Here is a 17595-nt window from a genome sequence, read left to right on the forward strand (position 1 = left end):
CTTGAATATAAGTGTTTCTTATTCTGTATCTGTGTGTTTTGTATGTGTGTGTGTGTGTGTGCCACCACCGCTAACATGCCTCTCTTGCCCACCCACCCGCCTGCCAACACGCCAGCACGTCCCACACGCTAGCACTAGGACGGAGCGGCAGCACGCGGGACGTGCCAGCCAAGTCTTCGTCCACCTCCAGCTTGGACCCTAACACCTGTAATACTAAACCCTGGCAGCCACCCTCCTCCCACTACCAGTCTTACAGCATTTACCGCAGGTACACCGGCCTCACACAGGGCACCATCATCTCTTCACCCATCCCTCTCTGACTGCGTGTCTCTGCGCTGCTGGAGTTTCTACCATGTGTCGTGTGTTCCTCTAGCTGCTTTTGATGTCCAAATGATCATTCAAAGGGGGTCAAAGCTGATTCTCGACAACCATGATATGTTCCTGAAGTAGAAAAGTATATGTTAGCGCTGCCCTGCGACCAGTCAAAGTTTGTTCAGCGTCATATTTGCCGGCAGTTTCGCAGTAGCAGCTAAAATGTTTAACTAGTTTTAATTCATTTGTTAATATAAGTTCTAATCTCATACAAAAATTAACAAAACCTTAACCTTTCCCTTGAATTGGTAAAAACACAAACATGAATCCATCATTTCCCAGAGTTAGTGATTCCTCCTTAAATAACACTAATCACTCCAAACATTTTCCTTCACTGTGTTTAGCCTAGTTCTAGTAAGCATTCTGTCGTCGTTCAAGAGAGATGGTGAATTAAGAAGCCCGTGCTGCAGCGCCACAGAGTGGTGAACAGTGGTTATTACTTTCCTTCTCTCTTTTTGCACTTAGCTGAAAGCTATGAATGGACTGACAGAGAATGTTTTGAACTTTTGCACTGATGGTGTAATGTCAATTCAAGAAGGCTTACAATATATAGATCCATATATAACAATAAGAACAATCACAGAGGTCCTCATGTTGACGGTGTTTATAGATTTTAAAAAGTTAAAGAGTTGGTTGTCAATGATTTTTTGGGCTGATCGATAGGATGAAATCAAGAGTAATGAAATTAATTTTTAATCAGGGTATGAACAAGAATTATTAGTCCTCTTTCCCAATAATCTTGCCGGCCATTTTTGTTATTAGAGACAGTATTTTTCTACTTAGTCCCAAAGTGCTCCAAAATTGTATTTATTTTTAATGGAAAGAAAACTAAGAGCTGTGAATTGCATTTCGTTTTTATATATATATATATATACTCAACAAAAATATAAACGCAACACTTTTGTTTTTGCTCCCATTTGTCATGAGATGGACTCAAAGATCTAAAATTCATTCCAGATACACAATATTACCATTTCTCTCAAACATTGTTCATAAATCTGTCTAAATGTGTGATAGTGAGCACTTTTGCTTTGCTGAGACAATCCATCCCACCTCACAGGTGTGCCACATCAAGATGCTCATCAGACACCATGATTAGTGCATAGGTGTACCTTAGACTGTCCACAATAAAAGGCCACCCTGAAATGTGCAGTTTTTGCTTTATTGAGGGTCTGGGGACTCAGAACCAGTCAGTATCTGGTGTGACCACCATTTGCCTCATGCAGTGCAACACATCTTCTTCGCATAGAGTTTATCAGATTGTCAATTGTGGCCTGTGGAATGTTGGTCCACTCCTCTTCAATGGCTGTGCGAAGTTGCTGGATATTAGTGGGAACTGGTACGCGCTGTCGTATACGCCGGTCAAGCACATCCCAAACATGCTCAATGGGTGACATGTCCGGTGAGTATGCTGGCCATGCAAGAACTGGGACATTTTCAGCTTCCAAGAATTGTGTACAGATCCTTGCAACATGGGGCCGTGCATTATCTTGCTGAAACATGAGGTGATGTTCATGGATGTATGGCACAACAATGGGCCTCAGGATCTCATCACGGTATCTCTGTGCATTCAAAATGCCATCAATAAAATGCACCTGTGTTCTTCGTCCATAACAGATGCCTGCCCATACCATAACCCCACCACCACCATGGGCCACTCGATCCACAACATTGACATCAGCAAAGCGCTCACCCACACGACGCCACACACGCTGTCTGCCATCTGCCCTGAACAATGTAAACCGAGATTCATCCGTGAAGAGAACACCTCTCCAACGTGCCAGACGCCATCGAATGTGAGCATTTGCCCACTCAAGTCTGTTACGGCGACGATCTGGAGTCAGGTTAAGACCCCGATGAGGACGACGAGCATGCAGTTGAGCTTCCCTGAGACGGTTTCTGACAGTTTGTGCAGAAATTCTTTGGTTATGCAAACCAATTGTTTCAGCAGCTGTCTGAGTAGCTGGTCTCAGACGATCTTGGAGGTGAACCTGCTGGATGTGGAGGTCCTGGGCTGGTGTGGTTACACGTGGTCTGCGGTTGTGAGGCCGGTTGGATGTACTGCCATATTCTCTGAAACGCCTTTGGAGACGGCTTATGGTGGAGAAATGAACATTCAATGCCCGAGCAACAGATCTGGTTGACATTCCTGCTGTCAGCATGCCAATTGCACGCTCCCTCAATGCTTGCACCATCTGTGGCATTTTGCTGTGAGACAAAACTGCACATTTCAGAGTGGCCTTTTATTGTGGGCAGTATAAGGTACACCTATGCACTAATCATGGTGTCTGATGAGCATCTTGATGTGGCACACCTGTGAGGTGGGATGGATTATCTCAGCAAAGCAAAAGTGCTCACTATCACACATTTAGACAGATTTGTGAACAATGTTTGAGAGAAATGGTAATATTGTGTATCTGGAATGAATTTTAGATCTTTGAGTCCATCTCATGACAAATGGGAGCAAAAACAAAAGTGTTGCGTTTATATTTTTGTTGAGTGTATATATATATATATATATATATATATATATATATATATATTAAATGCAATATCAATACACAACTGCAAAAACAGTGAGGCAAAAGTGCAACCCCAATCCCCCCCAAAAAAGGTGGGACGTTGTGTAAAATATCAAATAAAAACAGAACATGATCTTTTAAAGTCAGTGAAACTCCCGTTTTGATTGGAATCAACACAACTGTTATTGATGTGCGACTTTTTGTCCTCCAGCGGCTCTTTCGGCAGACGACACGAGGATCTGAGTTCTTCGACCACGTCCTCCACGACCACCACCACCTCCTCATCGGTTACCTCGCCCACAGGCCATCGCAGCCTGCTCTCCAGCCTGGGCTCCTCCTCCACCCGCACTGGCTCCACCAGTCTCACCAGCAGGTACACAAACAACTCTGTCGCTTGTATATACAATGTAAACTAGCTATGTTACACAGTGGCTTCTAATTCAGCTGGGGCATTTCATTAAAAAGCTTGTTCAATTTGAGCCGCAGTAGTTCGGTCCATAGGGACTTGGGTTTGGAACACGAGTGTCGTCGGTTCAATTCCCAATGCGGACCGTAAAATGCAAGTTGGTCTGGTAACCACCAATCTGAAACCGCCAATTTGGCATTGTGTGTTTGTTCTCCTTGTTAGTTATAAGCACCATAAACAAACCTGTTGGACCAAAGGATAGAGCTCGAGATGAGTGAGGTGTTATCCTATTCTATGATAGAAGCTAGCAATAGCACAGTTAGCAGGGCACATCTGCACGCTTCATGTATGTTTCTTTAAAACAATAAAATAAATATATATCCCATGGCTAAACAGGTACTGGTCAGAGGAGAGTGCAGAGAAGGAGAAGGAGTCTGCTGCCGTCATCCCCACTATAAACACTGGCTCCACCACAACCACCACTTCCACCACTACCACCGCCATATCTACCACCACCGGCACCGGGCCAGAGAGACGCAGGTGACAAAACCACACACAGTTTTTACTCCACATTTCACCGACGCTTGTCTTTATATATAAGTAGGTCAATTAATGTCTTATCTGAAGGCATCATGATTGATTTGTGTGTGCGTCTTTATGTTCACACACGGTGGAAGGTGAAGGGAGAGTTTGTCAGAGGGTGGAGTGTGTGAGTGTTTGTCAGTGTGTGAAAGTGGCGCTGAGTCTGTGTCTCCCTGAAATAAACCACCTGTCGTGATGTGGGAGTGGGAGTCGGCCTGTTTCACTTCCTTATAAGGACGGTGGGCAGAAGCTGCAGATCCTCCACGAGGATAAAGCTCCGTTTTCCTTCACCGAATGTGTTCATGCGTCTGCGTGGGCAGCAGAGGCACACTGAGAGAAAGTGCCAGAATAGATCAGTGTTTTGGTTCCCGCCTGTTTGAGCCTGCTACTGTAACAGCCGGAGGTTGAACATCCTGTTTCTCTACTAGAACTTAAAGATTGTGTTTCCCAAGGAGGAAGATTTTTAAAACAAACATTTTTCCAGGAATGTCCTGCCTCACATCCATCCCCATGACCTCATACACAACAGGCTTTTGGACATAGATGGCTGCGTTTAAACAGAAATGTGCAAAGCTCTCTGGCCACCGCTTTTTGTTTTGTTTTAGCAAACCATGTAAAGGAAGCATGTGTGTCATTTTACACATAAATACAGCACACTAGTACGCCTGTGGTAAATCAAGCCAATCGAGTTTTGATTCTGATTAAGGCTGCCCTTTATCATTTTTCTCTGTGCAGTTGATCCATCCTGCCTCCTCACAGATTAGTTACATTAACTACATTTTCTTTCACGCACCCTTTGTACATTTTATGTTGTTTATTATTCCCTATATTTAATTTTTGCTTTTTATTCCATTTTATATTTTAGTAATTGATTTTCATATTTTATTTAAGTACTTATTTCAGTCTTTATTTTCCCCTTTTGAACCAATACACCGAGGCAAATTCCTTGTACATGTAAATGTACTTGGCAGTAAAAACTGATACTGATTCTTTGTGTGCGTTTCAGATCATACCTGACGCCGGTGCGAGACGAGGAGTCCGAGTCCCAGAGGAAAGCTCGCTCCAGACAGGCTCGACAGTCGAGGAGGTCTACCCAGGTCAGATCACCGACTCTTAAATAATAAATCACTTTACTGACTGTACCAAGATGTGAAACCACAGAAGAGTCTACATTCAAACTAAATGTGAACAAACGGGTTTGCGTTATGGTTTTATGGCTCCAGACTGTTGAAAGAAATTACGTCATCCTGGCAGCACACAGACAGCACCTCATGTTAGACTTGTCAGCTTGTAAAATATTATCCTGGATAAACCAAAGAGCAGGAGTACAAATGAAACACGAGCAGCTACACTGCTGAGCTGAAGGTTTGTGAAATATGAAGAAGATGAACTGGAGGTGATTTTATTACCCTCCTCATCCAGGGTGTGACTCTGACTGACCTGCAAGAGGCCGAGAAAACGTACCTCGGGAGTCGTACCCCGAAGACCCGAGAGGAGGAGAAGGAGGAGAAAGAGAAGCAGGACAAGGAGAAGCAGCAGGAGGAGAAGAAGGAGACGGAGACGAAGGAGGACGATTACCGATCAAAGTACCGCAGCTATGAAGAGGTACCTTCATACTTTCGGTAACCTGCTCTTAACTTTCCCCTCACAAACATGCTAAAAAAATGTCCTCCAAACTTCTCTCTCCCGTCCAGCGCTACCGGCCCTCGTCCTCCTCCTCCACCTCCGCCATTTCCACTGTCAGCACTTCCTCCACCCCGTCCTACTCGAGCACCGCGTTGTCCTCCAGTTCCAGCTCCCTGAACAGGCCCAACAGCCTGACGGGGATCACCTCCTCCTACAGCCGCTCATCCAGAGATACGGAAAAAGGTCAGTCTTTTAAAAAAAAAAAAAAAGAATCTTTATCCTTTGTCTTCTCCATACACACCACTGTGCATCGATTAAGCAGCTCCTCTTTTAAAACAGGTTCACGAGTCAGTTTGAGTCTTTTCAGCTGAAAGAATGAAACCATTACGCTTTTGCATCATTTATTTTTATTTCTTCTTTGAACATGAGCCAAGTCGAGTTGTCCTCTGATGAATTTTCCTCCAAAGGTCAAACAGAGTATTTAGTGTTGATTAAATAAAATGCAGCATTGTTTCTCCCCTATTTCATAGTGTTAACCTAAGTACAATGTGATGCTACATATTGCTAATATTTGAACATTAGAGGTTTACACTACAGATTTAACATGACTGACAGATTAGATGTTTTTCTCTGTTTTCAGTCTCAGTGTTGACTGTTATGATGTTCATGTTCTTCATTCTTTGTGTCTCTCTCCCCCTTCCTTGTCAATGACCAGAATTGGACAAAAAGGAGGAGGAGAAGGAGGGAGAGGACAAGTCTCAGCCTCGCTCCATACGGGATCGCAGGCGGCCCCGCGAGAAGAGACGCTCCACCGGAGTCTCCTTCTGGACTCAAGATGTAAGAAAATGAAAACACTTGTGACGTTAACATGAGGCCTAATGCTCTGACTATAACCTCTCTATGTCTACATTTAACTCATCCACCCCTTTACAGCGTGATATTTACGCCCCTGTGGCTTCTATCCTACAATCTGAATATCACAGCCGTGACCTCATCCCGCCACTGGGCGTCATAGCAGAGACGGGATCGGCAGGGCTGTGTGTGTGCATGTCTGACCGTGTGTGTTTGTGAAGCTCCTGCTTGTTCTCTACATGTCGGTAACGGAAAGTAAATTCACAGAGTGGGACCCCAATTTTGAGCTGCTGTGTAATCAGTGTGAAAATACAGAGGCAGGATGACAGAGATTTGTAACGTCACTGTTGAGGAATCGCGCTCTGAAAATGTGACCTCATACACCTCACATCTCGACAGCTGTCCTGGAACCCCTAACGCTCCTATTTCCAAACTTTCAGGTCGTTTTGATTGTAGCGCCCCCCTGTGGAGAGCTTGTAAGAGTAGTTCTCTTTGTAGTAGATCGTATCCCTCACTGCGAGGCAGTGACTGCAGCGTGGTGTTCGTCTCGTGTAACACCAGCCCTTCAGCAGCTATGTCAGGCTGTAAAAGTCACTAAAAAAAAAAAAAATCTTGATGCTGTTTTAATTTCAGTCTGTTTAGTTTGCAGCCAGAAAGTCTTCAGTGGCTTTCATCTTTGTGATTTTAAGCTTTTGAACACAGCCACTCATCCATTTTAATATTTTATTTAAGATGACTGATTTAGCGATGAGTCTTCACATCTCTCCTCGTCAGCTGCAGGAGTTCATGACATCTGTTCGACTCTCTTTGATCTTTGGGGAAGCTGCAGGTCATCTTTAACCTCCTGTCCTCTTTTTTTTTTTTTTTTTTTTTTTTATATTAATCCAGGGTGATGAAAATGATCCCGACCAGCAGTCGGACTCAGAGGAGGGCAGCATCAAGGGAGACACACAGGTGACCAAACACACACACACACACACACACACACACACACACACACACACACACACACACACACACACACACACACACACACACACACACACACACACACACACACACACACACACACACACACACACACACGGGAAGAGTAGATGAAACCCTCCAGCCCAATTCAAGCCAGTGTGATGTGACTTCCATTTGATTCCTGCCCTCGTGTTCCCTCGTCTTCTCCTCATGTCTCAGACCAAACATTTCCTTTAGCCTTTGATATTTAAACTCCTGCCCTGTCCAGCTTTCACCTTCTGCAGCCTTCAAACTGTTCTTGCCCTCACCACGCCTCCTCCTTGTTTCCATCTTCTGGGATTTGTCTGGTCGCTGAGGTGAACGTTTTCAAACCAAAAGTCACCTCAGACATTGGAGGAAAAAAAAAACATGAAGGCACAGAAAAAGGAAAAAGAAAGCCTGGGTCACTGAAGTTAGAGCGCGCATGAAGGAAGTGGCAAAACGATTATATTTCTCAAACTTCAGAAGAAGGGAGAAAAAAACCACTTTAACTGTCAAGCAGCTTTCACACATGCACGCCTGAAAAAACATTTTCAGGACAGTCTGCTCCTTGTCGGACAGGAGAGGTGATATGATGTAGAAAAGACAGAAATCCAAGATGGTGGATGAAGCATCAGTCCATTTTTATTCTTTGTTTGTAATCAGCTATTTGACTTTTGTTCCCTCTTCTTGAAGAGCGACTGATTCCTCCACATTTGCTGGCCCAGTGCAGCAACCCTTTTTTTCTTTGTTTTACTATGATGACATCGGCACACCCCCCCTCGCTTGTGGGGAATTCTCCTGAATATTTCTTGCGGCGTTCTCACCTCGACCTCACGTGCAGACTCTTCTAGCGGGAAGGCAGGAGAGAACAGCCGTATGCTTTTTGTGCTTTTATTCCAGTGTTTGTACTGCGTGTGTGAAAGACGAGAAGAAAGAAAAGACACGGCTGCGAAATAGAAAATGTTGTTTGTCTTCTGCAGCACAGCGGAGATGAAAGAGTAGAATACAAAAAAAAAAAAAGTTAAGAACAATGAGCAGGAAGGACACACAGCTTCTATCATGGGAAGAATAGAGGGTGGAGCTGCAGCTCAGTCCAGAGAAGGAAACAAGCAATCGTCTCTCCACGGACTTAAAAACGCGTGTGTTACACTCCACGCACCAACAGTGAAAAACAAGTACTGCAGGTTTGGTAGAAAGTCTGTACACACTCTTAAAGCTTTCACACGACAGATATGAAACCTTGTTCGATGAAATAATGAGAGCGAGGTTGTACAAAAGGCAGAATGTGGCGTTGTGCTTATCCTCTCAGCAGCTCCTTTTCCAGCATGTCATTCCTCTTTCTCTCCCTCCCTCATGTCTGACTCTGCCCACTGTCCTGTCTCTTCAATAAAGGCATAAAATGAATCCCATAAACATAACATAAACCTTTTTAAATGCCGAATGCGACTCTTAACTTTTTTTTTTTTTTATCTGATCATGTATGTAGATCATTTTCCTCTCAGGCTTCAGGGCTTTTTAACTCACATTGTTGTGTCACCGCCCTCAGGAAGCCAGCTGCAATTTATAAAATAGCTGGAAGCCAAAACCTCCCCAACCCGACCTCCTCCTCCTCCTCCTCCTCCTCTTCCCCTGTCAGGTTTTTCTCTCGCTCCGTTCTCAGGGAGTCTGACTGAGCACAGCAGGCCTCGAGGCTCTGTCTGACATGGCAGCTGTTTGGGAACAGGAGTGCATGTATTAGAAGGTGTGTGTGTGTGTGTGTGTGTGTGGGAGGCTGATTGCAAAGGTCAGGAGCTGATGCATACAGAGAGTGGAGCTTTCAAATGAACAACACGTCCTATTTCATCCTTCTGCTTCGTTTTTTTTTTTTTTTTTTTTTCTGCAGTGAGAAGCTTTTTGAAAACTCACAACTGACATTAACATTTGATTTTGTTTTTTGTTTTCTTACAGAGTGACAGATTGTCCAGGTAAATGCTCACCACCTCTTCTTCTGTATTTTTGTATTTTTGTATTATTCCCTTCATACCGTCTTCTCTTTGCTCCCTTGATGAGAAGCGGCTGTTATTTTCTCTTTTACAGCACTTCATCTGTAGATCGTAATGATGCTTATTTCAGTCGTGGCTACGGTGACAGTCGGAGGACATATTCGAGCCGGCTGGATAGAGACGACACCACTGACTATAAGAAGGTATGGGAACGCGTTATAACCCTAAATCATAACAGCCTCACATTTTCAATATTTTTTTTGTGTGTTTTTACTCCAATTTCATTAAAAAAAATCTGTTGAAATCAAATTTTTAATAAGCATGTTACTTTGCCAAGATGATCCGTCCCAACTGTCAACATGGCTGTCACAAAGTTGCGCATTCACCGCGTCACAGTTACACCTCCAATAAAATGTACAAAACACAACACGGTGCCAAAGATGACGTAGATTTGGAGGCTGCAGGCGGTTTCCTTCCTGCAGGGGCAATGTAAGGAAAATAAATCCATCACGTGTCAACTATGAAATGAATCATCAGCTATTGGGATGATTGATTGATTAGAGAAAGTCAAAGTGATTACAGATCTCTGGCTGGCTGCAGAATCGCTCGTAAACCCCGGCCTCGGGGGGGCGCTGATGACCCAGCGGCTTAGCCTGTGCCCCCACGCTTAAAGGCTCAAATCCTGCAAGTGGGCGGCTGAGTTTCAAGTTCAACATGTGGAGTGGCGACACTTGTGCCGCTCTGTTTAGTCAGATCCTTTCTGCACATGTCGAGGCCTCAAATGGCTCAACCAGAGCAAGATGTCCGGAGCGGTTTCGGGGATATTTTGGCTTTGATTTGCTTCGTCGATATCATCATACAGTCAATGATTTCTGGCACTTTTAAAGAAAACACCTCACTGATGGATTAAATGGACTTCCCCTTGGTGTCTCTTCCTGCAGCTCTACGAGCAGATCTTAGCTGAGAACGAGAAGCTGAAGGCTCAGTTACGTGACACGGACCTGGAGCTGGCCGACTTGAAGCTACAGCTCGAGAAGGCCACACAGGTACGCAGAGACGCACCGGCTGCACACCATCAGCATCGGCTGGCGTCCTCGAGGGGTCTCCTGATGACGTTGACCTTGTGTTTTTTCTTTTCTTTCTCATCGCAGAGGCAGGAACGCTATGCTGACCGATCACAGCTCGAGATGGAGAAAAGGGTAAAGACGCGACTTGTTTTATCAAACAGCACATGAAAATGTTTAACGCGGCTCTCTCTAAAGACTGAATATAGAGCTCAGAAGTGTGCCTGTCTGTCATTGTTTACAAGCCGTCCTGCTGTAAACATGCTGGTAACACTACCCATGGGTTTATGTCTAAAGGTAACAAGCAGGCCCCAATATCATCTGGGTGGTGGTATGATCCAAACCTAAGTTTTTTTAAATCTTCTGCTGCTTCCTGTCATGTGTCACATGTGCCCTTGTAGCCCGGGGTCAAAGAGGGGGTTACACCTCGCCCGCCCAGAACACACTGCCACTTTCTCTCTCTCTCTCACCTGTTTTTGACCCTCAGAGGTTCAGCGTGTGGTCACCTTTCCCTCAAGCTTAATGTGTGTGGACAAAAAAAAAAGCCGAAAGTAGAACAATCGTAGGCTTGTACATCTGCTGATGGAAGAACCCGTGTGTGTTTGTGTGTGTGATTTGTCATGTTTCCACTCTCTTTCTTCCTCTGTGCAGCCACGAAACCTTAACCTCCATCTTTGATGACATCATTGATTCATCTTAAGACCGTCCTCATCGTGTCATTTGTCTTCACAGTCGTCTTAATTTTACAAGAATGTCTTTTTTAGTTAAGACATTCTGACTCCTCTGTTCGTGATTCATTTCATAACCTTCCCATCCAACACTTCCCCGGTTGGTTTATAGACCACTCTGATGACCCCACAGTTTTTTATGACGTGCTAAAAATGACTCTAAAAGGGTGGAACGGGTTAGTGGAGCTGTGTGCTAAAGCTAACAAAAGCCAGCTCTGAGCGCTAAATGAGTCCACACAATTGAGTTTTTCCCCTTTAAGAGCCACAAGGTAGGAAGGTGCCGAGCAGATTTTCATAGATGTTTCAGGCAGCCAATCAGAACAAGTCACACACACACAAACCATAGCTGCTCGCTAGCTCACAGCGTCTGTGCAGAAAAGATTTTTATTGAAGGCATAGAAAGCCAAAAGTTTTCGCCCAGGAGATGCTGAACTTTTCCATGTTATTTCCCACACAAAAAAAATATATATATATTTTTTAGGTGAGAGCAAATGTAGGTTTACGGTTTCACTTTTGTCAGAACTGAAAGTTTCATCCCCTCTTTTTTCCTCTCAGTCTGCGTGTTCTCATCTCTACATGTTTCAATCCAAACTGGCTGTTGCTTGAAGACCCCCCCCTCCCCCCCCCCCCCCACCACCAGCGTTTGTTCATGTGTGAGCGTGTGTGTGTTTGTGTGTGCGCTGTCACGACACCCTCACCATCTCCCACACCTCGTGCAGCGTGTGCAGAGCCTGCGTCCACTTGATCCTCTGCTCACAGTCTCCTGAATTAACCTGCGTTTTCCCACCCTGCAGGAAAGAAGAGCTCTAGAAAGGAAGATTTCTGAAATGGAGGAGGAACTTAAGGTAGCACAGAACACACACACGCACACACACACACACACATTTCTAGTACATTATCATGTGTGGTTCAGTAGATTTCCATTAATGGAGTCAGAATCACAGCGAGTGTGGAGGTGGTACTTGTGAGCTCTGACACAGTGTGAACAGCTGTCACTTCACTCGCTGTCTATATTTATAAGTCTGGATCCTTTTTTTTGTGCTGAATAGAAACCGTGATCTCAGATCTTATTGTACTTAAAATCATTTATTTAACCAGCTGAGTCCAATAATAATGTGACGTCATGGAGAAGAGAGAGCGCCCCGTTTGTGTTCCTTCAACTCGTGTCGTCCTTTAAATCGGCTGATGGGAAAATGCAAAAAGCTGCCACAGTTAATTAAAGTGTAAATCGGTGTCGCACGATGTCGGACATTAAAAGTTGAGTACGACAGAGGGCAGCCCGTTTCGAGTCATCTGTCGGTTTGCAATATGCAGCCTCACCACTAGAGGCCGCTAAATCTTCCATGCTGCTTCTCGAAAGCAGAAAAAAAAAAAAGAAAAAGAAAAGGTGATGAATCCAGCCGGCTGGGTGCACTGTTACTCATGATGTGGTGACACCTGTAGTTCTTGGCGGCTTCAGAGATTATTCGATCTGCTTCCTGCAGCACAGACGTCAGGGGGAGATCAACTGGGGCGGCAAAACAAGCAACAACCCGTCCTGCTTTCCACCTGTGAGGCTGAATAAAGTGACTCAGACACAGAGTATTGCACATTGTGTTAGCTCATGTAAATGTGTAAACATGGAGTCCTCACACTGTGCACTCTAGGAATGTAATTTAATGATTGACACCGTTTGAATTGTGCTCCATATGGGGTCTTACCTCCTTGTTGGACTTAATGAATCTATCTATGTAATCTATGTCGACATGTCACAGAGGTGATGGCAAATTAAAACGCTCCTTTTCCTTGGAAATGGACGAGGACAGCGTCTCTTAAGTTCTGTTAGCGGAGTCTTGTTCCCGTGACTGTGATAACAAAGTACGTTTATTTTGAGGTGCCGATTTTTATCCGTCTCATTTTGTGTCCGTTCTGTCTTCGAGCATCATGCTGAAACAGGGAAAAAAAGAACAACACATTCCTTCCAAAGTCTGTCCCCATTTTCTAACGGACTTCCTTTTTCTGTTTCCTCCTTGTTTCCCTCTCTTCTGTTAATTTATGCTGTCCTGTCTTTCATTAATCCTTCTTTTGACGCACATTTCCTCCTCCTTACATCCCCCCCCCCCCCCCTCCCCTTTCTCCATTTCTCTGTACTCCTGTGTTGTGGTTCTTGTCCCCCTCCCCCTCCCCCCCTGCAGAACCTCCCCCAGGTAAAGCAGGTTCAGGCCCTGCGGCAGGTCAAAGAGCGGCTGCAGGCTGAGAATCGGGCGCTGTCCCGCGTCCTGGCAAAGCTCACACAGTCCGCCTGCAGCCAGCTGCCCTCCGTCGACCTCTAAAGCCACGTCCGTTTGTCCACCACCATCTCCCCCCCTTCCCCCCCTCCTCTTCTTCTTCTCCTTCTTCCTCTTCTTCTTCACCTTTTCCCTCCTCCAAACCTTCATCTCCTCATGCTCCATTCGTGCTCTGCCCGCACCCATAGACAGGCAGGTGCCCAGCCGCCCACTGGTTTTTGTCAAACTTCCCCTCTGCCTCCCCAGAGCTTTTGGTTTTTCAGATTGGGGAGGTCGTCTTTTATTTACAACAGGACACTCTCTTTTCACAGTACACATGTGGCAGGTGATATTTGCACCTATCGGCTTACTGGAGAAAAAAAAAAGTATGTTGGAATAACCACCAACAAAAACCTCATGCAGGTTAAATTTCAGGTCATGAAGTTTGAAAATGTACCCAATCTCCACCTGCAGTACTGCACAGGAAAGTGTCCTCTTTGTACTTCTAGATGTGACGCTTCCTTCAGAAGGAGCTCAGTTGTTCAGTTTGGCTTGATCTGGCAACCTGTGCATGAAGTGGCTTCGTTATTTGGCATCAATTGCTTTTGGTCCAAATCTTCAGAGACTGAATCTTTGATTTTTTTTTATTCTATTTTTTAAGTCGTTCCCCTTTTTTTTGTTTACTCCCCAAATTTGAATTTGACTGATGATCAATCAGTCAACAGATATCAAGTCCAGCTGCATGCACCTTCTGGTTTCTATGTGGAGGTGAAGCATTGTGCACCGTCAGACCACCAGTATTTGTGAACATTAAATGAGTGTGTTTCTTTCAGGGGACTGAAGCCTTTCTTGTGCTGTAACGGCGAATCTGTGAAAAACAGATTTTCTGTTAAAAACTTCAGTTAGGAGTCGAGCTGTTTTCACACATGCGCACCTGAACATTTTCTAGAAGAACCTGCTACTGAAATGGTCCTGATTAACACGTGTCCCTCCCAGCGTGGCGTTTTAGTCGTCGGACAGGAAGGAGTGGGAGGGGCTTAAGGGCACTGCAGTAATCCATGATGGCGGATAAAGCGACAGATTCTGACACTATGACGGTGTTTCACCTTTTTAACATCGCTACATATAAGTGGACCAGGAAAGTAGAAAAGGGCACGCTGACGAGCAGAAGCGAGTTTTAAGAAGCACCAGCTGCGCGCTGCTTGCGTGATGTAAACGTCATCACCACGCCCACTCCTCGTTGAACTTCCTGTTTATTGCGGCTTCGTTCTCGTACCTGCTCACCCTGACGTCACACGGACATTTTACAAAAAGTTGCTAGCAGGAAAAGTTCCTGGCGAAGCCGTGAGCCCCCCCGCTCCCCCTTAGATGCACACGCACATTCACACACATGCACTTACACACAGAAACGAAAAATGTCTCCCACACAAAAGAAAGAAATTCTTTAATTTTTCATGGATTTTGTGCATGTGTAAAAACAGCTCTGGAGTCCTGGTCATGTTCTTTGTGTAACCTCTCCAGTATTTTGAACAGTGATTTATTATTTGTGAATCTGGATTACTGATTGGCTAAGAACGTAAACACCGCTGTATCTAGTATTTGTTTTCTTTTGACCGTCCAGGCCGCACAGTTTTTAAGATCTGAAATCAAATATACACTATCAAATAAAAACAAGTTTATTCTCTTTGCTGTGCATTTTTCTATGCATGGCTTTCTCAGGATCTTTGGCCTGTGGTGTGCCTGCTTTTTTTTTTTTTTATCTCTCTCGTGGTAAAAATATGTTTTTTATTTTATTTTAAATCAAACCAAACCTCAGAGATGCCGTGTGACTCCAAGATTTGCTTTACACAGGCTTCAATTAACACATTTGTCAAACTGGGCTGACTGGTTTAATGATAAACACGTCGATGTCCAGACTTGTCTAAGCCTCTTCTCTCTCTCTCTCTCTCTCTCCCTCTCTCTTTGATTCTTTCCTTTCAGATGCTCCCTGACTTGAAAGCCGACAACCAGAGACTAAAGGACGAGAACGGAGCGCTCATTCGAGTCATTAGCAAGCTTTCCAAGTAGAACACACCCCTTTTAAACCCTGTCTTCTACATCCCCCCCCCCCCCCCCATGGCAGTGACTAATGGAATTGCACATTTAGATATTAATTGCAACAGACATCAGAGACAAGACTCCTTTTTTTATTCTTTCTCTCTTCCTTATCGCTCCTTTTTTTTTTTTTTTTTTTTTCTCCCCTCCTCCACCGCTGCAGCATCCCTCCCTCGCTCCCTCCATCCTCATCTATACTCCACTCGATTTGAGTCCCGGTAGAACCACTGAGTTTACAGAGGAAAAAAGAGACAAAAAGGGGTCGTGTGATGAGCATGTAAAAGCATCGTCTGGGGTGGGGAAAAAAGCCTGAGAACTATTTAACCAATAAGCCTTAGTTGTACATAAAGAGAAACACACTGCATCCATCTCTTCTTCTCTCGGCTATCACTGAACGACAGATATTATCTGACACCTGATTTTATTTGTGCCACAGTCCCTCTTCTTTTTTTTTTTCTTCTTTTTTTTTGTTCCTCGTGTGCTGTGCGGTTTCTTCCCTCCTTAAAGTGCCACTTCTCCTTTCATTTTTGCCCCCTACATCCACTCCTTGTGGCCCTCTTTGATTTTAATTTTTCCCCACACATACATACACACACACACACATTCAACACACACACCCTCCTCCATTTTTTTTTTTGTACCTCCTGTGTGTCTTCCTCCAAGAGGGAAAAAAAATATTTGAATTCTCGCTTTAGCGAAAAGAGGCGGACCTGGTGAAATTTAAGCTTTCACTGTATGTGCAATATGCATTTCTTTTCTTTTCTTTCTTTTTTTTTTTTTCTTTTTTTTAATGCTTTAATGATGAATCCATCACACGTAGGAATTTTTTTTTTCACTCTTCCACCGCTTCCAGCGCTCACCTTCCTCCTCTTTTTGTTTGTTTTGTTTCGTTTTAAGTTTGTAGTGTAGTCAGTTTATACCCTGTATTTCTCACTTTTGTTTTAGCAGGTACTGAGTGACGCTGTATATACCTGTATGTATTTGTTTGAGACCAGCACATGGCATGCGTTTATGGTTCCCGTCTGTTACTATTAAAAAGTATACAAATTCCAGAGGACAAAAAGGTGTGTTTTAATTCTTATTTGTTCTTTTTATAGTCTAAAAAACAAAAAACAAACATTGGATACAGAACAGTAGAGCCGCTCTCTTACACGGGAAGAGACGGCAGTGTTCAATGATTTTCTTCTTCTTTTATTTTTCCAGTTTAAAGATAAGTGTTCACATAATTGTGAGATTAAAAAGAAATAATCGCTTCACTACATTTCACTTTCATTGTATCCAATATCTTGGAAGAGTGCTATTAATTTTTTCCTTTTTTTTTTTTTTTTTTTTTTTAAAGCTGTAGTATTATAGCTGAGGTGTTGTCACTAAAAACATGAAGCAGAATATCTTAGGTATCGCTAACCCAGTCCTTTTTACAAATGTCTACATGCACTGTCGATGCCATGTGAGGAGTCTTGATGTCAGGTTATTATAACGCAGAAATCGCCACCGTCAAATATTTCATGCATCTGAAAACCATTTTATGCATTTCCGTGGCCTTTTAAGGATATTTTAGTATAAAGAAAAAGTTACTGCAGATGGACTGTTGACCATCTTCTCTGGATTAGACTTTTTTTTTTTCTTTATTATTATTATTTTTTTTTTTTTCCCGTCATCTTGTAAAATAGGTGTGTGGCTTAATACATGCAAGCTGTGCTGTGACTACCAACCACTGAAGAGTTCATTAAAAATAAACTTGTACATTGTAAAGTTCCCACGTCTGATTATTTTCATCTTTTTTGACATGTATCTGACTAATCTCCTTGGAGTTAGAGAATTGCTCACCATAGGTGTGCCGGTTAGCCCAACAATTAACTTTGGAAAAAAATTAAAAGGCTGCTACGTAAAGTTACCATCAGAAGTAAGTGATCCCACTCATGCACTTTCACGACGCAGAGGGAGCAACTTGGGCTTACATTTCCTGCAGGATTTTGGGATCGAACCCCTGATCCACTGGTTGGGGGATGACCGACTACCACTGAGGCACAGCCACTCAATTAGCTGCCAAAGGAACACTGTCCTCATTTATTTCTTTATTTAGAAACATGACAGGAGAGCTTGTCCACTGCTGCTACGCTCAGTCAGACCA

At 43.9% G+C, this 17595-nt stretch overlaps 1 protein-coding gene across 5 annotated transcripts in view; it reads left to right on the plus strand.

Moving 5' to 3' along the window:
- The window catches only part of ppp1r12a (protein phosphatase 1, regulatory subunit 12A), a 51760-nt gene extending 34541 nt beyond the window's left edge, over window positions 1-17219 (plus strand). For 2 of the 5 annotated variants that reach the window (XM_079334677.1, XM_079334678.1), the window contains exons 13-26: window positions 116-268; window positions 3106-3267; window positions 3697-3840; window positions 4889-4979; window positions 5305-5487; window positions 5577-5751; window positions 6224-6345; window positions 7249-7314; window positions 9298-9314; window positions 9427-9535; window positions 10274-10378; window positions 10484-10531; window positions 11919-11969; window positions 15351-17219. In XM_079334677.1, the coding sequence (XP_079190803.1) occupies window positions 116-268; window positions 3106-3267; window positions 3697-3840; window positions 4889-4979; window positions 5305-5487; window positions 5577-5751; window positions 6224-6345; window positions 7249-7314; window positions 9298-9314; window positions 9427-9535; window positions 10274-10378; window positions 10484-10531; window positions 11919-11969; window positions 15351-15437 (1513 nt within the window). In that variant the 3' untranslated portion in view covers window positions 15438-17219. Of the gene's footprint in view, window positions 1-115; window positions 269-3105; window positions 3268-3696; window positions 3841-4888; window positions 4980-5304; window positions 5488-5576; window positions 5752-6223; window positions 6346-7248; window positions 7315-9297; window positions 9315-9426; window positions 9536-10273; window positions 10379-10483; window positions 10532-10693; window positions 11130-11918; window positions 11970-13298; window positions 13452-15350 lie in introns of those variants that run through there. The other 3 variants (XM_079334681.1, XM_079334679.1, XM_079334680.1) reach the window with 3 other exon arrangements.
- Window positions 17220-17595: the final 376 nt, after the last annotated feature.

Source organism: Symphodus melops (assembly GCF_947650265.1).
Source record: "Symphodus melops genome assembly, chromosome: 22".
NCBI lineage: Eukaryota > Metazoa > Chordata > Actinopteri > Labriformes > Labridae > Symphodus > Symphodus melops.